Consider the following 24,078-nt stretch of genomic DNA (forward strand, 5'->3'; position numbering starts at 1 on the left):
AGGTCCTGAGCACTCTGGATCATCAAGGATCTGTCTGACATTGCTCTGTTCATCTTTGCCTCAAACGTGACTAGTCTCCCAATCACTGCCGCTGAAAAACATCCCCACAGCATGATACTGCCACCACCATGCTTCACTGTAGGGATGGTGGCAAAGTGTTCAATCTTGGTTTCATCAGACCAAAGAATCTTGTTTCTCATGGTCTGAGAGTCTTTAGGTGACTTTTGGCAAACTCCAAGTGGGCTGTCATGTGCCTTTTACTGAAGAGTGGCTTCCGTCTGGCCACTCTACCATAAAGGCCTGACTGGTGAAAGTTTCTTCAAGTGCAGTCACAAAAACCATCAAGAGTTATGATGAAACTGGCTCTCATTGTCACGATCGTCTAAGGAGGAGGACCAATGCGCAGCGTTGAAGGTGAACATATTTATATTTAATAAATGATCACACGATCAAAACAACAGCCGAAAACGTGATATCTCTGGTTACATAAACAAACCAAATAAGAACAAGAAACCACAAACACAAAGTGAAAGACAGACGGTTAAATATGGCTCCCAATCAGAGACAACCAGCTGACACTCGTTGCCTCTGATTGGGAGTCACTCAGGCCAACATAGAAATACAAACATAGATTTACACACCCTGGCTCAACATAACAGTGTCCCCAGAGCGAGGGCGTGACAGTACCCCCCCCTAAAGGCGCGGACTCCGACCGCGCCAACTAAATACCACAGGGGAGGGACCGGGTGGGCACTCCGCCTTGGCGGCGGATCCGGCTCCGGGCCTGATCCCCACTCCCTCTCCAACCCCCCAAAGTACCCCTGGTCCGGTCTGGCCCCGCTGGCCGGAGCTGGACTGCACACTGATGGAGCGGATTGCTCTAGCTCCGGCGTAACGCATCTGACCGGTGCCGGACCAGGCACCAGTGGAACAGGCACGGGCCGTGCCGGACCGACGACGCACACCACTGGCTTGGTGTGGGGAACAGGCACGGGCCGTGCTGGACTGACGACGCACACCACTGGCTTGGTGCGGGGAGCAGGCCGGGCCGAGCTGGCGACACGCACCGTAGACTTGGTGCTGGGAGCAGGAACGGGCCGAGCCGGGCTGACGAAACGCACCACAGACTTGGTGCGGGGAGCAGGAATGGGCCGGACTGGGCTGGCGACGCGCACCACAGACTTGGTGCGGAGAGCAGGAACGGGCCGGACAGGGCTGACGAAACGCACCACAGACTTGGTGCGGGGAGCAGGAATGGGCCGAGCCGGGCTGCCGAGCGCACCACTGACTTGGTGCGGGGAGCAGGAACGGGCCGAGCCGGGCTGACGAAGCGCACCACTGACTTGGTGCGGGGAGCAGGAACAGACCGGACCGTACTGGGGACACACACCACTGGCCCTACATCGGGATCTGGAACGGGCCGGACCGGACTGGTAACACACCCCAGTACCTCTCGCCGTGCCTCTCCACCTTCCATCCCCTCTTCGACCAGTGGCCCCCGTAACCTGGCGGCCTCCTCTGCCAACCCGCTGGACCGCTCTATCGCGGCCTCCTGCTGCCCCGACGTCGTGAGCCCCCCCCCTAAAAAATTTCTGGGGGTCTCTCCTCCCCGTGGGCCAGGCCTCTATCGTTCTCGACCAACTCTCGCTCTTCTGTCTCCAACTCCCGCTATTCAGCTCCTCAATGGGCTTGACCCAGTCGAAGCTCTTCCTCAACTGTTCCCAAGTCCATCCACTCTGCTCTTTACAAGGCTGGACCCAGTCGAGGTTGCCACGGAGATCTGCAAGCGATTCCCCAGGCGATGGCTCCTGGACACGCTGCTTGGTCCAGTTTTGGTGGTTTCTTCTGTCACGATCGTCTAAGGAGGAGGACCAATGCGCAGCGTTGAAGGTGAACATATTTATATTTAATAAATGATCACACGATCAAAACAACAGCCGAAAACGTGATGTCTCTGGTTACATAAACAAACCAAATAAGAACAAGAAACCACAAACACAAAGTGAAAGACAGACAGTTAAATATGGCTCCCAATCAGAGACAACCAGCTGACACTCGTTGCCTCTGATTGGGAGTCACTCAGGCCAACATAGAAATACAAACATAGAATTACACACCCTGGCTCAACATAACAGTGTCCCCAGAGCCAGGGCGTGACACTCATGAGGACCTCCACAGGAATGGAAGTCCCAGAGTTACCTCTGCTGCAGAGGATAAGTTCATATCAAGAGTTACCAGCCTCAGAAATTGTAGCCCAAATAAATGCTTCACAGAGTTCAAGTCACAGACACATCTCAACATCAACTGTTCAGAGGAGACTGTGTTAATCAGGCCTTCTTGGTCGAATTGCTGCAAAGAAACCACTACTAAAGACACCAATAATAAAAAGAGACCTGCTTGAGCCAAGAAACACAAGCAATGGACATTAGACCGGTGTAAATTTGTCCTTTGGTCTGGAGATTTTTGGTTCCAACCGCCGTGACTTTATGAGACGAGGTGTGGGTGAACGGATGATCTCCGCATGTGTATCTCCCACCGTAAAGCATGGAGGAAGAGGTGTTATGGTGTGGGGGTGCTTTGCTGTTGACGTTGTTGGTGATTTATTTAGAAATGTTTTAGAGAATTTGGCAGTACGTCCAACTGGCCTCACAACCGCAGACCACGTGTAACCATGCCAGTCCAGGACCTCCACATCCGGCTTCTTCACCTGCGGGATTGTCTGAGACCAGTCACCCGGACAGCTGATGAAACTGTGGGTTTGCACAACCAAATAATTTCTGTCAGAAACTATCTCAGGGAAGCTCATCTGCGTGCTCGTTATCCTCACCAGGGTCTTGACCTGACTGCAGTTCGGCGTAGTAACTGACTTCAGTGGGCAAACGCTCACCACCGATGGCTGCTGGCACGCCGGAGAAGTGTGCTCTTCATGGATGAATCTGTACCGGGCAGATGGCAGACAGCGTGTATGGTGTTGTGTGGGCGAGCGTTTGCTGATGTCAACGTTGTGAACAGAGTGCCCCATGATGGTGGTGTGGTTATGGTATGGGCAGGCATTAGCTAAGGACAATTAACCAAATAGCATTTTATCGATGGCAATTTGAACGCACAGCAATACTGTGACGAAATCCTGAGGCCCATTGTCGTGCCACTCATCCGCCGCCATCACCTCATGTTTCAGCATGATAATACACTGCCCCATGTCTCAAGGATCTGTACACAATTCCTGGAAGCTGAAAATGTCCCAGTTCTTCCATGGCCTGCATACTCACCAGACATGTCACCTATTGATGCTCTGGATCGACGTGTACGACAGAGTGTTCCAGTTCCCACCAATATCCAGCAACTTTGCACAGCCATTGAAGAGAAGTGGGACAACATTCCACAGGCCACAACCAACAGCCTGATCAACTCTTGATGTAGATTTTTACATTGTTGCTAGGCAAGAACTTCATTGGTTCCTCTCACTGGGTTTATGTGTGTGTGATGACATAAGCATCTGACTTGTCTTCGGGTCAAATTCTACAGTTCTCTTATCAGTGACTGAAACCAGGCTGAACCCATTGTCTCTCCTTGAGTGTCTTCCTGATTAAATTACAGCTTGATGGGGTGGGACAGAGGGGTTAGGCTTGGGTATGTTTGAGAGATTGATTGTGGACCTGCCATGTCCACAATCAATCTCCAGGTCAAGCCAGGGTGAGCAAAGTTGAACAAAGTTCAAACTGAACATTATTATTTTTACATGACAAGGCTGTTATTTGTGCATGACAAAGCTTGATTGGTCACACCATCATTGTTTCCAAATTGAATACATAGAAGGAGGAGAAGTCAGATTTCGCCACTATCATAAATTAAGGAAGTGGGCAGAGCGGTCAGAGGGGAAAACTGGAGACAGTGGTGGTGGAACCAAAGAGGGAGGGGTTAAGCTAAAATGTATGTGAAATGACTATATAAACTGAGAGCTGGGAGGTGGAAAATCAGATGCTCTGCAGACCACCTCGGCTCTATTGCTTGTGTAATAAAGTCTATCTTAATTCTACAAAAACTCTGAAATACTTTGTGTTTGACTGAGGACAAAGACAATTTGCCACAACGCTCTATGTGATGGAGCCAAATGGTGGTCACACCAGATACTGACTGGTTTTCTGATCCATGCCCCCTTTTTTTTAAAGGTATATGTGACCTGTATTCCCAGTCATGTGAAATCCATAGATTAGGGCCTAATGAATTAATTTAAATTGACTGATTTCCTTATATGAACTGTAACTCAGTGAAATCTTTGAAATTGTTGCATGTTGCGTTCATATTTTTGTTTAGCGTATTTGATGGGATGTATAGAAATTATGGACAGGATATGGATAGAATATGTAGTATATCTGTCGAATACGTAGAATAGAATAGTACAGCAATAGTTAAATATGATAGGCATTGATTAGAATACAGTATATACATATGAAGTGGGTAAAACAGTATGTAAACATTATTAAAGTGACCAGTGTTCCATGACTACTTACATAGGGCAGCAGTCTCTAAGATGCAGGGTTGGGTAACTGGGTTGTAGCCAACTAGTGGTGACTAAAGTTCAGGGCACGGTACTGGGCAGAAGCAGGCTAGTGGTGACTATTTAACAGTCTGATGGCCTGGAGATAGAAGCTGTTTTTCAGTCTCTCGGTCCCATCTTTGATGCACCTGTACTGACCTTGCCTTCTGGATGGTGGAGGGGTGAACAGGCCGTGGTTCAGGTGGCTGAGGTCCTTGATGATCTTCTTGGCCTTCCTGTGACACCAGGTACTGTAGATGTCCTGGAGGGCAGGCAGTGTGCCCCTGGTGATTCGTTGGCCAGACCGCACCACCCTCTAGAGAGCCCTGCAGTTGTCAGATGGTGCAGTTGCCGTACCAAGCGGTGATACAGCCAGACTGGATGATCTCAATGGTGCATCTGTAGAAGTTTTGTGAGGGTCTTAGGGGGCAAGTTGAATTTATTCAGCCTCCTGAGGTTGAAGAGGCGCTGTTGCGCCTTCTTCACCACACTGTCTGTGTGGGTGGACCATTTCAGATTGTCAGTGATGTGTATGCCGAGGAACTTGAAGCTTTTCACCTTCTCCACTGCGGCCCCGTCAATGTGGGTGGGGGCGTGTTCCCTGTCTCCTTAAGTCCACGATCAGCACCTTCGCAGTCATGGGTGAACGGGTAGAACAGGAGCGGGCTGAACACATGTTGAGGAGGGGGCCAGTGTTGAGGATCAGCATAGTGGAGGTGTTGTTGCCTACCTTCACCACCTGGGGGCAGCCCGTCCGGAAGTCCAGGACCCAGTTGCACAGGGCAGGGTTCAGACACAGGGCCCCAAGCTTAATGATGAGCTTGGAGGGTACTATGGTGTTGAAGACTGAGCTGTAGTCAATGAACAGCAGTCTTACATAGGTATTCCTCTTGTTCAGATGGGATAGGGCAGTGTGCAGTGCGATGGCGATTGCGTAATCCGTGGATCTATTGGGGCGGTATGCAAATTGCAGTGGGTCTAGGGTGTCGGGTAAGGTGGAGGTTATATGACCCTTAACTAGACTCTCAAAGCACTTCATGATGACAGAAGTGAGTGCTACGGGGCGATAGTCTTTTAATTCAGTTAGCTTTATTTGGTACAGGAAAAAGGGTGGACATCTTGGGGACAACAGACTGGGATAGGAAGAGATTGAATATTTCCATTAACACTCCAGCGAGCTGGTGTGCACATGCTATGAGGACGTGGCTAGTGATGCCGTCTGGGTCAGCAGCCTTGCGAGGGTTAATATGCTTAAACGTCTTACTCACATCGGCCATGGTGAACGAAAGCTCCCAGTCCTCAGTTTTTTTCTTGAAGCAGGGAAATAAGTTGTTTAGCTTGTCCTGGAGCAAGATGTCGGTATTCGCAACGTGGCTGGTTTTCCCTTTATAATCCGTGATTGTCTGGAGTCCCTGCCACATACATCTTGTGTCCGAGCCATTGAATTGTGACTCCACTTCATCTTTGTACTGACATCTTGCCTGTTTTTTGCCTTATGGAGGGCATAACTGGACTGTTTGCACTCAACCATATTCCCAGTCACCTTTCCATGGTTAAATGCGGTGGTTCACTGTTTCAGTTTGACCGAATGCTGCCATCTATCCACGGATTTTGGTTTGGATTGGTTTTAATCGTCACAGTGGGAACAACATCCCCTATACACTTCCTGATGATCTCAGTCACCTTGTCAGTGTATTAGTCAATGCTATTCTCAGAGGAAAATATCTCAGTCCGTGTGATCAAATCAATCTTGAAGAATGATTTCCGATTGGTCAGTCCAGCATTGAACAGTCCTTACCACGAGTACATCCTGTTTGACTTTCTGCCTATAGGAAGGGAGGAGAAGAATAGAGGCGTGATCTGATTTACCGAAGGGAGGGCGGGGGAGGGCCTTGTAGCCATCCCGGAAGGGAAAGTAGCAATGGTCGAGAGTTTTTGATGCACAAGTAGCGCAGGCAATGTGTTGATAAAACTTTGGTGGTGTTTTCCTCAGATTTGTTTTATTGAAGTCCCCAGCTACAATAAATGCGGCCTCAGTTTATGCGGATTCCAGTTTGCACAAAGTCCAGTGTAGTTCCTTGAGAGCCGTTGTGTTATCGGATTGAGGGGGAATATACACGGCTGAGATGATGACCAAAGATCATTCTCTTGGGAGGTAATGTGGTCGGCATTTGATTGTGAGGTATTCTAGGTCGGGTGAACAAAAGGAGTTGAGTTCCTGTATGTTACCACAATCACACCATGAGTAGTTAATCATGAAACATACACCTCTGCCTTTCTTTTTCCCGGAGAGTTCTTCATTTCTGTCTGCGCGATGTACTGACAACCCAACTGGCTGTATGGACAGGGACAGTACATACGGAGAGAGCCATGCTTCTGTGAAACAGAGTATGTTACAGTCTGGAAGAAGATGTAAACCCAACTATTTTCACCCCCAGGAATAGTTTGATTGAACTCCCTAGTTATCTTTGGTAATTATATGATGAATATCAGTGGTTAATGGTGGCCGCGGGTGATTCAGATAACCAGAAGAGACAGAAGATATTGCTATTGTGGAGATACACACATTTTCTCTGGATACTCCCAAGACTTCATTAGGGCATTAAATCAATAACAAGCCTTGTGCAAGCTACGGGTGGCCATCAGAGTTGCTTTTTTGGAGAGAATTCTGAGTATTGGCCAAACTATTTTTTTTACAAATTGGATGAGGAGGAGAATGAAGAGTATGTTCCAAACTGCTAAACACAGGTCCCCAATTATCCTAACATCCTGCAGTCAGCAGCCTGCTCTACAGAACTATATATTTCTGAGTGCCCCTGGATGAAAATAATGTCATTGAAATGAGTGTCGTTGTAACTCTTCATCCCTCCCTTTAATTATGTATTTTACTAATCATATAACTGTTCAATTTTTTCCACCGTGCAGCCTTCATCAACTTTATTGTCTGCAGTATAATCTGTGGAACAGAGAGAAAAATGTGAAGTCCATTTTGTTAATGGCAAACAACAATTCCTTCAACTTCCTCAAAGTGACCTTTCGTAATCCACTTGTAAATAAAGTGAATGCTGTCTGGCTAGAATGATGCTACAGGACAGAGGTGGCCCTTTCTGTGAGATTGAAAAAATCATCTCACCATCTCTATCATTTCACCACTGGTGTTATGCAATCTATGCACGCTGAAACTCACTTCAAGTGGAACTGACAGCATTTTAGCAACATGAAATCGTATTAAAATCTGTTCATATACACCCTCAGGAAGAATATTACACTTTTTTTCTGACAAGCGAGCACTTAAATACACTACCGGTCAAAAGTTTTAGAACATCTACTCATTCAACGTTTTTTCTTAATTTTTACTATTTTCTACATTGTAGAATAATAGTGAAGACATCAAAACGATGAAATAACACATATGGAATCATGTAGTAACCAAAAAAGTGTTAAACAAATCAAAATATATTTTAGATTTTAGATTCTTCAAATAGCCACCCTTTGCCATGATGACAGCTTTGCACACTCTTGGCATTCTCTCAACCAGCTTCATGAGGTAGTTACCTGGAATGCATTTCAATTAACAGGTGTGCCTTCTTAAAAGTTAATTTGTGTATTTGATTTACTTCATAATGCGTTTGAGCCAATCAGCTGTGTTGTGACAAGGTAGGGGGGGTATACAGAAGATATCCCTATTTGATAAAAGACCAAGTCCATATTATGGCAAGAATAGCTCAATAAGCAAAGAGAAACAACAGTCCATTATTACTTTAACACATGAAAGTCAGTCAATACGGAACATTTCAAGAACTTTGAAAGTTTCTTGAAGTGCTGTCGCAAAAACCATCAAGCGCTTTGATGAAACTGGCTCTCATGAGCACCGCCACAGGAATGGAAGACCCAGAGTTACCTCTGCTGCAGAGGATAAGTTCATTAGAGTTACCAGCCTCAGAAATTGCAGCCTAAATAAATGCTTCACAGAGTTCAAGTAACAGAAACATCTCAACATCAACTGTTCAGAGGAGACTGTGTGAATCAGGCCTTTATGGTCGAATTGCTGCAAAGAAACCCCTACTAAATGACACCAATGAGAAGAAGAGACTTGCTTGGGCCAAGAAACACGAGCAATGGACATTAGACCGGTGTAAATCTGTCCTTTGGTCTGGAGTCCAAATTTTAGATTTTTGGTTCCAACCGCCGTGTCTTTGGGTGAACGGATTATCTCTGCATGTGTAGTTCCCACCGTAAAGCATGGAGGAGGAGGTGTTATGGTGTGGGGGTGCTTTGCTGGTGACACTGTCGGTGATCTATTTAGAATTCAAGGCACACTTAACCAGCATGGCTACCACAGCATTCTGTAGCGATACACCATCCTATCTGGTTTGCACTTAGTGGGACTATCATTTGTTTTTCAACAGGAGAATGACCCAACACACCTCCAGGCTGTCTAAGGGCTATTTTACCAAGAAGGAGTGTGATGGAGTGCTGCATCATTTGACCTGGCCTCCACAATCCCCTGACCTCAACCAAATTGAGATGGTTTGGGTGAGTCGGACTGCAGAGTGAAGGAAAAGCAGTGTGTTCAGTGTTCAGCATATGTGGGAACTCCTTCAAGACTGTTGGAAAAGCATTCCAGGTGAAGCTGGTTGAGAGAATGCCGAGATTGTGCAAAGCTGTCATCAAGGCAAAGGGTGACTATTTGAAGAATCTCAAATATAAAATATATTTTGATTTGTTTAACACTTTTTTGGTTACTACATGATTCCATATGTTATTTCATAGTTTTGATGTCTTCACTATCATTCTACAATGTAGAAAATAGTAAAAATAAAGAAAAACCCTTGAATGAGTAGGTGTTCTAAAACTTTTGACCAGGAGTGCATGTAACTAGTTTCAGGAAACTAGGCGTATGTCGCACATCACTACATCACAGGAGCGGCATTTGAATGTTAACATTTATTTTTTATAAAAATTCGTTTTTTGTCAGAAATGCCTTCTGGAACATGTGAACTTTCATGTGCCTCAATAACAAGCTTGTATTCCATCCAAACCTAGCCTAGTTGGTTTAGCCAAAGAAAAAGAAAGGGACCTTCCCACTAGCCGTGATTGGCTGAGATAATGGATGGGCTGGACAGGCTGGGAGATGAGTTTGGATTGGTCTGCCATGTAGCATGCTTCTGTCTATAACGCGAGCTGTTCAGTATGTGTTGACAGTCCTTTCTACCATGCCATTTTTTAAAGATATAACGTTAACCATCGAGAACTACAACAGTTTTGCTACTTTTCTCAACAACATTGATGCCCTGAATTTAGCAGGCACTATCGACAGATCAGTTGGAAAAAGTGATGGGCTACTTTCTGCACACGTCACGGTCAGTGTGAACCGGAGTGACTTGACACAACACTGGCCAAACAAGGTGTAGTTACAAACAAAACAGAGTTAAATGGTTCCAGTCTGCCGTGAAGCGTTCATCCATGTATACGGGTAAGAGTCTAGTTATATTTTCAGATATACGTTTCTAATTTAGTCAGAAAGTCGTTTTTATTGCAAGTTAAAGCGTACTGTTAGTTAGCTAGCATACGTTAGCTTGATGGCTCGCTAGCTAACGTTACGTGTATGATCTGTGTAGTAATATTATTCGAATCATAAATCCTATTTGCATTGCTAGTTATAGCCTAATGTTAGCTAGCTAACATTGACCTAGTTTGTTAGCTTTAGCTACCTGAAGATTCATACTACAGCTATGAAAATGTTTGTATTGGTAGTAGTATGACATTTACATTTTAGTCATTTAGCAAACGCTCTTATCCAGAGTGACTTACAGTTAGTGAGTGCATACATTTTCATACTGAGTTGGGATTATGCCGGTTCATTGTTTAGCTAGCTACCTACCTAGCTAGTTGCATGTCTAAACAAAAGACTCCACTTTGGCTGGATTATTACATGACCCATCAAATTAGCCAGGTGTGTCTGGGGGTGATTATGGCCATCTATTGTATTTCATGAACGTGTATATGTCTAGACAATAGTGACCCATCAATTTAGCTAGATGTGGCTGGGGGGTGGTTATAGCATTTCCTTCACATGAAGGCTGTTGTATAAAACACCTGTCTCCGGATTACATCTTCAAACTAAGGGCAACCATGGCCTCCGTGACAGAGAGGGAGAAGCGTCCATCCATGTATACGGGTAAGATAGTCTAGTTAGCTACATTTTCAAATATTACACTTTTCTAATTTGTCAGGAAGTTGTTTTGACATACACAGAGGGCATAAAACCTCGCGGCTTCAGCTCAATATTTCAAGAACCTATTTTTAAACCCTCTTATGAAGTTGGTTTTGTAGCATAAACTGGGAATTTTTTATTTTTGACTGATAATATGATTGTCTGTTTGTTTCATATCTGCAAAGTAGTTAAAACGCTGTCAGTTCCACTTTGAATTACACCCACACACACACACCACCACCACCACCACCACGAAATGACTGCTGCACAGTGCAAATGTCATCTAATATCTCCTTGTATGCTGAGAGTAGTAAACACTTCTAAGATCAGGCTGTCAGTGTATTCTCTTGTCATCTGCATGACGGCCTTGACATACACAGAGGGCATATGACATACACAGAGGGCATAAAACCTCGCGGCTTCAGCTCAATATTTTATGATATCAAGCAGGGATGTGTGGAGAGGCACTACACCAGCAAAGAGAGAAGACAAATGACTCTATAGTGCAGTTTATAGGACCTGAGGGTCAATTGGCACAAATAACCAGCATTGGTTTAATTGGCGGGATTTCACACATTAAACAATGAGAGGAAAGGTTGGAGGTAATGTCAAGCCATCTACTGTAGCATAGATATCCAAAGCTTCTGCTTTTGGCATACAGTGGCTTCAATGTTCCCACATAAGTGAAATACTAACAGGAATATAAGAGCAACATACTTACAAAAATACTCACAAGGAAATACTGTTCTTTCACAGCCGTTTATACCACCAGCTGGATTAAATGATTATGAAATCATAATTCTCTCTGAAGAGACTCTAAAGAGTAAAGAGGTGTCACCTGCTCAGGAATATTGAAGTGTCATCAATGTTGAAGAGTTGGTGATGGTTGGAATATATTAATACCACTCTGATGACAAAAGCTCTCTAATTAACTCTAACTCTGAGATTATAATTGCTCTTAGAGGATATATTTCAGTTGTAGTACACTTTAAAACCACATAATTTGGGATAATGTGAAAAAAATGCTTTCAAAACATCCCTTCATAAAATTGCAGCATTTGAAAAATGAATCTCTTTCTCACCAAATCGTATCAACCTGCAAGATAAAGGCTGTTCATCTGGCTGTCACATATCAGTTGGATGACAAAACGTTACTCTCCAAAGCAACAGAGGCCATACAGCAGTTGCATGGGAATGAAGCCCTTTTAAACCCTATAGATTCCGTTTGAAAGCATTTATGACAGACTGAGTAACTCTGGTCCTATTATTGCTCATACAATTTATTTTGGGCACAAAATTGAAAAACAGTGTAACTGGAAAACGAAATGGCATGCCTAGACTACAATATTTCACAATAATGCCTTGCGATCTGGAGGATGGCCTTTTGTATCCCCCCAATGGTCGAAATGTGAAATCCGTACCGTTGCCGATATCATGGACAGTAATGGTTTGTTTGAAAAAGACACATACACATTACCAGGTAACACATGTTTTCTATATTTACAAGTTAGGTCAGCTATGCTGGCCTATGGAGTCCCTTGGCAAACCCAACTACCGAACCTCCAATGATGGGATTTATAAATAAATTATCTGTGCTCCTGAAAGGACTAATCTCTATAATATATTAAAAACTTTTGGAAAGCTCATATTCTGAGCTAGCCATTCAAAAAGTATGGTCTACAGATTTAAGTAAATATGAACAACCCTTTAACTGGAACAACATATTGAAAAATATGACCATGGCATCCCATGATCCGAACCATCAATTTATACATTTACATTTTGTATATGATATGAAATGATATTAACTTAAATATTGTACTTTCAACCCACCCAATGAAAAGAATGGCAACATAAATAAAAGTGTTATCACAAAAAATTATTATCTGAATCCAAAGAGCAGTTAACAATTCCTTTGGGGAGAGATGCAGTGGTGTAGTTGATACTGAAGGTAACTGCATAAAATATAAAGTGATAGCTCGTCTCAGAAACTTGACCACTCTTACGGTGGCTTTCATCACTGTCCCAATGGGAGCTGTGGTACATCTAAGATACAGTTGAAGCAGATTCTTCATAGAAGAAGAGTTGGAGATGACAATGAACGATTCCTTCAAAAGCAACTCGCTGATTACTACGTTTGTCTACTTTTCTATCTTTGCAACCTTATAGTTGCCACTCAAAGCTGATACATGCGTGTCAATTAATGTAAACATGTTTATCTCGAATACAGTATGTGATCTAAGTATACTCAAACTAAAAATATACTTCTGTAAATAAGTTAATGAAATAAACATAACAAGATCTTCCCTATTGATTGAGTGGTCTAGGATGAAGTGTGTGGGTAAGTTAAAATATTCTGATTGCTCAGGCTGTTGGGTTTGATTCGTTCATGGGCCAAATTATTAGCATAAGGATAGAAGATCCATGACCAAAGGAATAGAAGAATATCCCCCAGAGCAGAATTGTGGAGCAAATTCCATTCCATCTCCGGTTTATTCCACAAAATGCATTCATATTCAATGCTCAAGCAACTCAGGCGAAAGTCCCTAAGAAGCTTTTTCTATGTATGAACAGAATTTCATTTTGTGAATGGACTGGGGGCTAAAATGGAATATTGACACCGGCCTTAACCCCCCAGTCAATGTAGCGTCCCATGTAGAGTCCTGCATTGGGTCGGATACTCACAGTTGCCCGCAGTTGACCAGCAAGGAAATCAGCTGGTGGGTGGTTCAGAACAATTATTTTGTGGGTTGGTAATGTTTTAAATCAAGATAATTTATTTTTTACAAACCCAGGAGCTTGTTGTGTTGAATTGCGATGCGAATCCCATTATGTGAGCGGTGAGGCAGACATAGCCTAGGTCAAGGCTACCAGCCATGCAGTGAGAGAGCGCAGGGAACTGTCCATTATTTGTGCGGTGCTGAAACATTCCTAATTTGTCCATGTGACATCAAAATGGTAACAGGTCAAACGTAACAGGAGAAATAAAAATAAAGGTTATAATGGTCGTGGAAACGGGTGCCGCGCGAGTGAAATCACCGGTTTGGAAGGATTTTGGAGTCAAGGAGGACAACCACCCAGTACATGGATACACAGCCTGCAAAAGTGCAAGCAGGTATTTGTTTCGATAATTCAGTTAATTATCTGTTAATTATTACATTAATTCAGGCTTTTGTTCATTTAGACCATACAGTACACAGGCCATATACATTTTAAACCTGTGTGGCTGGTAAAAGTTAGAGTCGCCAATAGCCTACTAAATAAATGTAGGCTATTCTTGCAGCCTATAGCCTATTCGATTCTGGGAATTGTTTATTTAACTTTCAATTAAGCTATTTAATTATCTAAACAATATTAAATGTAAAGGTATTGTTTTGTTATGTCGGCTATAGGCTTTCTTCTTCAAAGCGATTTGAGTCAATGTGCCGCATTGCATTGTGAAAATAATAAAATAGGCCTATCGTTCTTCATTCATGGCATGGTTTGCTTTTACCCAAATGTTGAATAGACATGCAGACAAATTAATTCATCCGGTGATAGCCAAATAGCCTACTACTCTGGAGACATAAAAACAGTTAAATACATTGATTTTATTTGGCGGGTCACAGACCGTCTCTCAGAAGAATTCTTTGCAGGCGGATCAGGTTGTGGAGAAAAATCTATCCTGATGTCGGATATCGAATGGGGCTTTTAATTGATGTGGCCGGTGGGGGGTGGGTGTGGCAAAAAAAAAACAGACCCCTGCAGGACTCTACTCCCATGGTGGAAGTATGGTCAGGGATATGGGCGGGATGTTTACCTTGCAGATGGAGCTTGCTCTCAGGGCTCTGCAGGAGGACGGAGCTCACTGAGTCCAGATTATCATAGCTGCTACATCCCAGGGGACCCGTACGAGTCTCTGTCACCTGCAAGAGAATCAGGACAAAGATGAGAAGAACAGTAGGGGACAGAGACACCTGCAGTGTGTGTGTGTTGGAGTGAGGGAGGATAGGGGGTGATCATAGAGAGAGTTATCTTCATGAGAATTTGACTAGCTGAAATCCTGAGTTGAGATTTAGGACTCGATTCAATCCATAGCGCTGAAGATCTGCGCTGTAGCGCAATTTAAATGTAAAGTTAATTTCCAATTGAGCCGACATGCAATATTTACAGTGAATGCAGTCTCTGTGAACACGGGAACATTGACTTTACTATCACGCTATATTGCAGGTCTTCAGCACTACAGATTGAATCGAGCCCTTACACATATCACATACACCAGATAGGTACAGTGAAACGTGTTGTTTTACAGAGTCAGCCATAGTAATACGGTGCCCCTGGAGCAAATTAGGGTTAAGTACCTTGCTCAAGGGCACATCGACAGAGTTTTCACCTTGTCACCGTTCACCTTCTAACCAACGACCTTTCAGTTACTGGCCCAACACTCTAACCGCTAGGCTACCTGCCGCTACATGTAACTCATCAAGCAATCATTGGTATCATTAGAGGATTGGATTGAATGTTTTATTCATGCCCTTGTGTCAGGCATGATTATATTTCCACGTAAATAAGCGGTGTGCTGTATTTCCTTTACTAAGAAGGGGACACTCATCAACTAACCATATCTCTTATACATGGTTAAAAACATAGCACATATTGTATTTCTATTTAATATGGATCCCCATCAGTTTCTGTCAAGGCAACAGCTACTCTTCCTGGGGCCCAGCAAAATGAAGACAGTGATTAATACTGCTGGCTGTGATTCATTTAGCTATGGATAAGCCATTCATATTTCAAATGGGACTGTGTGAATAGTTCATAAATATATGAACTCCACGTGTGTGTCACACTAGCACATGCATGTTCAGCGGTGCTCAGCTAAGTGAACCGTATTGGGCCAAAGCGCAGAAGACAGCTCATGAGGCCTTTCTAAACAGCACTTTTATAAAAAACTTTTTTTTCCATCTGTGATGTGTACCACGACCGGCTCCTAAGACCGATTTTATTTTAAGGACCTTTAAAGGCTTTATTTCCTTTTAAAAGAGGCGAGACGCTAATGGACTTTTTTCTTCAATCGGTACCTGCGTCCCACTCTCTGCTAGAGAATAACACTTCCCTTATAAAAGTCACAGTAGTCGCCTCTCTCCAGGCCCAAGCTCCCATCTATGGGATAATTAGGGTAGTCAAATGTGAGGGTGCTTTTAGGTCTGACATTGCTCTTGAAAAGAAGGGTGACTCCTCCTTCTTATCCCCTTATCTTCTCATAACGAGTTGGCCGGCAATGCTCAATAGTACTTTCACATGATTCCAAGAAGCCAGATGCGATGCTACTCAGCAATGGAGATTAAGAGAAAAAACTCCTGGCATTAACCTCAAAGGAAATTCACTCAGTCTCTGGCTCAGTTAGACAACTCTTAGCTTGAAGGAGGGGGTTGCGTTGGCTGCTTGCATGAAGTCCAATCTCGTGAATAGGGGTTATCGAAGATCCATAGGGTCCATAGTCAAATACTTGTTGGTGAACAAACATGATATACAGCTACATTGATACAGAGTGCAGATGCAGTGATGGTTAAATCAGATCCTCAAATCACCAAGTAAAATGTGTTTGTGTCCTTAAAGGCACTATTTCTCCCTTCCTGTTCAGCCAACATTATAATGCGATACCACCCACTGGGAACACACTGGTTGAATCAACATGGTTTCCACGTCATTTCAATGAAATGACATTGAATCGACGTGGAATAGATGTTGAATTGACGTCTGTGCCCAGTGGGCATTTTCCTGTCTTTCATTTTGATTCGGTGCCAGAAGGCAGGTTGACAAGCAGGAAATTAGACAGATGTATATCTTACCCTTGACGTCACTCTGTTGTGAGTAAAACTGAGAGTGACAGGCTCCCAATAAGCTTTGCAATAACATTGCTTAACATTGAAGTGTATGTCCCTTCCTGCCAAATGGTAAATATGTTATGTTATGAGCACAATTGACAACATAACTGTATCCGTTTATTATTTAAGAGTATCTAAAGTTAGGTATGCTTGCAGCAGCCATACCACTGCAACTCTCCACCACTGCAAACTTCAAAATGTCAGAAAGCTACAGTAAAGTTACTGACCAAGAAGCCAAAACAAGAACTTTTCGAATCTCTCTGCAGCCCTGCATAAAGTTTCAAAGTAGATTGATTACTGTGCTTGCCTGGGCTATCAAACAGTGGCATCTTGATGGGTGCTGACAGGGTGCTTTTCTCCCGTTGCTTATCACAGAATAAATTACTTCCTATAAAGGTCATATTGCATGATGCATGGTAACCTAGCAGAGTGAATAACTGTTCTTTATATAACCTCTGGTCAACCCCATTATTATTATTATTTTTTTAATTCTGGGGGTAGATCAGCTTAATATTGCAGATAGATTGTAACTTCTATCAATGTAATTGTCTGCATCACTTCCAATCCCCCATGTTTTTTATATATATACTCCCCTTTATTACTTTTCAACCCCGCCATCCTTTCCCTACTTGGGGTAAATTAGTGAACAACAATGCCCAGGCCTCTACTTCCAGCCTATACTTACTATCTACACCTTATGGACACAGTCAATTTTACAATTATTCTATTTTATCTGTTTTTTTTTGTTTTTGCTCCTGAACTTCAACCCCATTGTTGGCAAAACATGCACATGCATGCATGCGCACGCATACACGCACACACAACACACACTCATGACTGTGCTCACTGTGAATGCAGAAAATATATCAGACATTATCCCTCGATCAATGTGTGCTATAGTGCATCACATCAAGAAAACTAGATTACTGTCCTTGGTAAACCACCACCGATGCACTCTCTCTCTCTCTCTCTCTCTCTCTCTCTCTCTCTCTCTCGTCCCTAGATACAGAACATTTATTGGTTCGCCAGATTATAAAAATGGCATACAACGTAATAAATATACAAGGAGCAATCAAAGAGCTGAAACAGGCCAAGGGGGATTTAGAGGATTTGGATTATTAAGCAGAACACAACTCAGAATCCCAGTGGGGCCATACTGTTTCATAGCCCTATCTTAAAACCATGGCTCTAGAACACGCTTTCTTTGTTTCTCTTTGATCTCCAAAATCCAGCATACCTACACTTAGAAAATAGGTGCTATCTAGAACCTTAAAGAGTTCTTCGGCTGTCCCCATAGGAGAACCCTTTGAAGAACCCTTTTTGGTTGCAGGTAGAACCCTTTTGCGTTCCATGTACTGTAGTTCTACCTCGAACCAAAAAGGGTTATCTTATGGGGACAGCCGAAGAACCCTTTTTTCTAAGAGTGTAGAATCACAAGCATATTTGGATTAAAATGAGAGGAACAATGTTATCATCCTGTGTTTGTCAATTTTAGGATTTGTTTGAATTGCATGCTCAATCTCTGTCCAGAGCAGGATAATTGGTTTGTGTTAGAGTGCATACATACTACAGTACATTACATCCTATCCATCTCTTCTCATTTAGATGGATCCCACTAACGGTTATAGCAGATTTCCTGTCAATTATGTGCACAATGGATTGCTAAGAGCATGTCACGCTGGAGGCCTCAGGAGCATTGGCATTTCAATATGTTATGTAACGGGGATGAGTGACAACGTTATGTCTAATACCCATTTTGTTTAATGATATCACCATGTATTTTTAATTAACACCTATGAAATTATTCACTTTATATGCCATTTTCATGGTGTCTGTAATTCATAGGGGCTCAAGTGAACTTCATGCACTGTTGCAGTCATTATTCAACATTTCTAATTGTAGATCTTTCCCTCCAGCACCGACTGACAGAACAACTATGGCTGCAATAAGACTGGCTTCAAGAGGAGTTGTTGCAAGCTTGCTTTAGTTCAGGAAATTGCTTGCCCGTGCAGTTCAGATGAAGCACAATCAACCAATCAATCCTTCTTCACCCCTCGCTCTTTCTGAGAAATATGTAATTAACTACTAGCTTATTTGCATGTATCCCACCAGGTCACAATGTGCTTGTAACTTCAAGAGGAAGTAAGTTGCCTCATTCACCAACAATGAGCCCACCTACAGTACATGATAACATTTTGTGCTGCACATCTACACTTTATTACTGCAGTGTAGAGGTGAGAGGTATTACTACTGACAATGTTTGTGGTATTACATTTTAACATTTTAGTCATTTAGCAGACGCTCTTATCCAGAGCGACTTACAGTTAGTGAGTGCATACATTTTCATACTGGCCCCCCGTGGGAAACGAACCCACAACCCTGGCGTTGCAAGCGCCATGCTCTACCAACTGAGCTACAGGGGACTGGTATAGCTACGGTTAGAGAATCAAGGCACAGTTATTAGCATCACTGCTTCTCAAAGGCTTCAAGACATCGCCTAGCCCTGTCCTCTAGCCATTTCAGCCATATTTGCTGTCATACAACTCTGGCGACTGCGGGCAGGATTAAAAATCATGTTAGCCTGAGAGAAGGAGGGAGAGAGGGAAAGAAGGAATAGATTGGGACTTGAGGGAGGGATACATCCAGTGTCTTCAACAAGGGAATGCTGTCACTGCAGAGCTTTCTTAATGTGCCTATCACCTGCCACTCGCCTAATGACTTTCTATTTCTGGAAACAGGAGAGGCTCCCCAGTAACTCTTCATGGCTGGACACATCTCAGAGGAAGTTTGCTTTTTGAATGTAATGTGATTCCATTGAATTTAATAATTACACTGTATCACACGGCCTAACCGCTTAACTCATGAAATGTCAGTTGGTAAAATTGGTAGTACTAGAACTGAGTACAAACACATAAAATACAAATGCCTTCATTAGGCCACAACCCTCCCCAACCAAGTAATCAAAGCCTAGATAAATTCACCTCAGACACATTTGGCTCCACACTACTCCAGAGGACTGTGGACCACAGAGGTGGCAATCAGAAATGAGAAACAGGATCCTGGCTTGTCCCATAGATCCGGCATGGCCGCCTGAAAAACGACTGCTGCATCATCAGTAAATCTGCATATTGAATCCTAGTGTAAATCAGGCCAGCAGAGTGACTCTTCAAGGAGCTGACCTTGTGGGAACACCAGCCAGCATCACACAGCAGCAACTATATTCCGCCCCACCCCAGCATAATCATCCTTGGTCTTTGTCACAGATAAACAGCCTGCTCATAACATTTAATTTTTTTCTCCATCTTTCATTAAAACACCCTACTGGGCATCTTGTTTTCCTTCTTAAATGATCCTCACTCCAGGAGTGCTATCTCGCAGCCAGCTATTGGGTCCTGGTACACGTCTTCCTTTTTATTTCTCACGGCACAATCATTTGTGATTGTGCCGTGCACAGTTTGACGCATCTTCTTCTTTGTGTTGTGCTGTTCTTTTTCTCACATAGTGGGCTACTGTACGTGTCTGATTTGGGCTATGTTACAGTTTTTTCTACAATATGTTGTGTCCCAATTACTTGTTTGTTTGCCCTGCTGAGGCATGGGTGGATGGAAAGACAAACAAATAGGTAGCCAGACTAGTAAACAAAATGAAAGATAGTTGGCTCTGAGTGAATGATGGGGGTAATGGACGGGTTGATCAATAGAAATATGGATGGATATTGCTGTGTATACACTGGGTGTACAAAACATGCCCTTTCCATGACATAGAGTGACCAGGTGAATCCAGGTGAAAGCTATGATCCCTTATTGATGTAACTTGTTAAATCCACTCCTATCAGTGTAGATGAAGGGGAGGAGACAGGTTAAAGAAGGATTTTTAAGCCTTGGATTTTTAAGTGACATGGATTGTGTATGTGTGCCATTCAGAGGGTGAACGGGCAAGACAAAATATTTAAGTGCAGATAAACGGGGTATGGTAGTAGGTGCCAGGCACACTAGTGAGTGTGTCAAGAACTATAAACCTGCTGGGTTTTTCAATCTCAACCGTTTCCCGTGTGTATCAAGAATGGTCCATCACCCAAAGGACATCCAGCCAACTTGACACAACTGTGGGTAGCATTGGCGTCAACATGGGCCAGCATCCCTGTGGAACGCTTTCGACACCTTGTATAGTACATGCCCCGGCGAATTGGGCTGTTCTGAGGGCGTGTTCCTAATGTTTTGTACACTCAGTGTATATAATTGCAAGAGCAGTAGAAAAAAATGTATGCTCTTAGGCAACTTTAGTTGTCATCTCTTCAATGTGTAGGAATTGAAGAACAGTTCTATATTCTAGGAGACAAATTAAGTACTGTGGGAATACTCCTATTTGATCTCATCACTCAGTAACCACAGGCCAACCTGCCTAGTGACAGCTGTGTGTGTGTGTGTGTGTGTTCTCTTTCCTTTTAGTTGAATTCCATAAAAGCTGATGTGCCATAGAGATCGTTCAAGATTGACGTCGAAATTGGACGTCTACCCATATCCTGAGGATGTCGGGAATTGCCTTTAAAACCAGCCACTAGGGGCAACAGTGAGTGCTATTACCATCAAGTAGGTTTGGGTTTTGCTAAGGCATTGTGGACGGGGTTGGCGAATTTGCATAATCCCATGACTCTCAATCAGAAGGTTGCATGTTTGATCCCAGTTGTGGATACTGTTTTTTTATTATTTGTTTTAACTCTATCCCTAACCTTAACACTTACCTTAACCGTTCGGAATGAGTGCCTAAACTTAACACTTAACTTCGAAATTTGACATTTGGAGCAGCAGGAGCAACAAAAACACTTCAAAATGTGACGTTTGTAGCAACTTAAAAATGAGCGTGGATTCTGCAGATGAACATCTAATTCTGCAGTGAGTCTGTGAGAACTTGTTGGATGTGCAACATTAATGAGCTCCCTTTTCTCTTCAGAGCCACTGAATCAAGAGAAAGATGTCTCAGCATATATTGTACACACACACATTTCAACACACACACGGCACTCCAAGACTTCACAGCCCCAACAAAAAATCTGCCAGTTACAGAGAGACTTTGGCCTAAAAAACATGTTTGTTTGGAGTTCTGCTATTAAGCCACCCATGGGCTGTGAACGTTTTAAAGCCAAAAGGAAAGGACGTGATGGGTGAGGCTTCCAGGCTACAAACATTTGTTGGTTTGGGCAGATAAATTCCTGTGTGGGGTCTTAGAAAAATAACAAGTCCCTGGCTTGCCCTGGGCGTCACCGGGGCAGTGGGGAGATGTCTTAGTTTTGATTAACGTTTGCAAGTTGCTGGAACCTCTTAAGCAGTGCTAAGGCTTGGGGAGACGGGTCAGGGATGAGGAGTTGATAAATATAGCCCAGCTTGGCAGATCAGTGGATGCTCTCAGGCCATCCCCACTAATGCACACACACTAATGCCTGTACACTACTGTTCATTTTTCTGCTACAGCCTCAACTATTGAAGTGTCCTCCAGCAAGAGGTATCAGGAGAGAGAGAGTGTACAGGCTAAAAAAGATTAGGGCTTACTCTAGACATATGACAACACTAACAGTGTGTATTTCTGGTGCCTGCATGTGTGTTTGAGAGTGTGATAACATGATAACATGAGGATATGGAAAATTGGTAAAGGGAAATGAAATACCAAAACTTACGATAGCAATCTCCAGAGCTTAAAACGCACATTTCACTAAGTAAACACAATACTTAACCCAAACTTTACACAGTAAATGTGCTTACTCGCCAGACAGGAAACAGTCTTAGTTTTCATCTCTATTGATGTCTTTGTGCCTGTGTTATCTCTATAGACCGCAGCATCTCACTGTGAAGTTTGACTCCCAGCCATATTAAATCAATATTGGAAGTGCAGGGCCTTGTTCTGTGTCTATAGATCCAGGCTGTGCGTCAGACCCAGCTTCCTCTCCGCGTACAGATCGTTGTCTGTCTGCTACGTGACTGTAGGACCAACGGCTGACTTTACTTCTGCCATCACCTTTTATTTATAGTGGGATAGATTGGCCCAGCCACAACAGATTTTGGATAATAGTATTTCTGACAAAGCGTAGACGTTTCAATAGTATATGTATCAACTTTCATTTGTGTGGGCAGTGGCCTCAAATAATTTTTGCTTTCAGTTTTTCCCTCTTTTCAAGTCAAACCAGAAAAAAAAACTATTTTGTTGCGGTTTCATTATGGGAATTAATGCAAATTGATTTTCTGTTATACTGTTTTCCTCCTCCTAAATTCTGTAAATTTTTGTCTTTCTTGTTATATGGTATTTTGTTCCCTTCAAGTGTCTTTGTTTTGTTTATTTTAATTATAAATGAAGTGTTTCTTCCTTTTCTAACGCCTGAAGGATCAATTGTTCATTCCACCTAAATTGAAAATAGGATCAACATATTGCATTCTATTGGATTAAATGAATGTGATAAAAGTGTTTCTTGATTTGATAACCCTTCTCCCTCACTAAATAAACTATATTTGTCCTCAGTTGAGACATATGATGAGATACTGTTTATGATTAATGTAAATCTAGTGTGAGAAAGATTTAATTATTAGTAATGTACTCAGTGTAAACAATATTTGGCTTTGAGTAGGCACATTCTTTGATGTCGGATGATTGAGGATAAACGCATGCACGCACACACACACACACACACACACACACACACACACACACACACACACACACACACGCGCTTCATAATACTCAGATATCTCCCACATACACAGTCCAACTATTCAACACCAGTAGGACTCAGAGATAGTGCAGGTTTGTCAGTCAAGAAGATAGTCAGGACAGGTCTTCTCTTGCTCCACGCAGTTTGGCTGGTTACAGTGGCTATACTTATCCTGTTGAGAATGCGCTGTGTGTGCTTCTTCCCTCCTCGACTTCTCACCCAGCCCTGACTCAGCAGCCATTGTCAATTCTGTTTAATTGTGTCATGCTTGGCTTCCTGCTACCCAGCGTCCCGTCTGCCAGAACCTCTTCATCCACCTGTCACTTAGGACTTCAAAAAGACGGCAAGACACTCTCCAGGGTGGCTGGGAGGGGACTGGAGGTGTGTGTGATAGGAATGTGTTTGAGTACCTGAATAACATCATGTTGGTCGATTGCTGTTTATATCACAACAGCCTAGTTAAAGATCACTTGTGGGAGCAGCAAACAATGAGCAGCAAACTCATTCCTTTTATGTCCAACTACTGTGACACATTTGAACATATTTATGTACTGTATTTTTTGTGTGTAAAGATGCATACCTTGATGGCGTTGGTGGAGATCTGGATCTCGTGGAGTTTCCTCATGGTGCCATCTCGGTCGATGAAGTAGGAGGAGGCCAGCTGGTGCAGGGCCTCCACATTCTGAGTGGCGTTGACCAACTTTCTGTCCAGCTTGTTCTTGGCCATGTACATGGTCAATGCCTCCTCACCTACAGGGAA

At 43.2% G+C, this 24,078-nt stretch overlaps 1 protein-coding gene across 1 annotated transcript in view; it reads right to left on the minus strand.

The window, feature by feature from the left end:
- Positions 1-24,078, minus strand: part of LOC311099934 (BMP/retinoic acid-inducible neural-specific protein 1-like) — a gene marked incomplete at both ends in the record, with an annotated part of 78,323 nt that overhangs the window by 24,702 nt on the left and 29,543 nt on the right. The window contains 2 exons of the mRNA XM_084140650.1: positions 14,554-14,659; positions 23,899-24,068. Coding sequence (XP_083996776.1) covers positions 14,554-14,659; positions 23,899-24,068 — 276 coding nt within the window. The remainder of the gene's footprint in view (positions 1-14,553; positions 14,660-23,898; positions 24,069-24,078) is intronic.

This window comes from Coregonus lavaretus (assembly GCF_964263955.1).
Source record: "Coregonus lavaretus genome assembly, chromosome: 24".
In the NCBI taxonomy this organism is placed as follows: Eukaryota; Metazoa; Chordata; class Actinopteri; order Salmoniformes; family Salmonidae; genus Coregonus; species Coregonus lavaretus.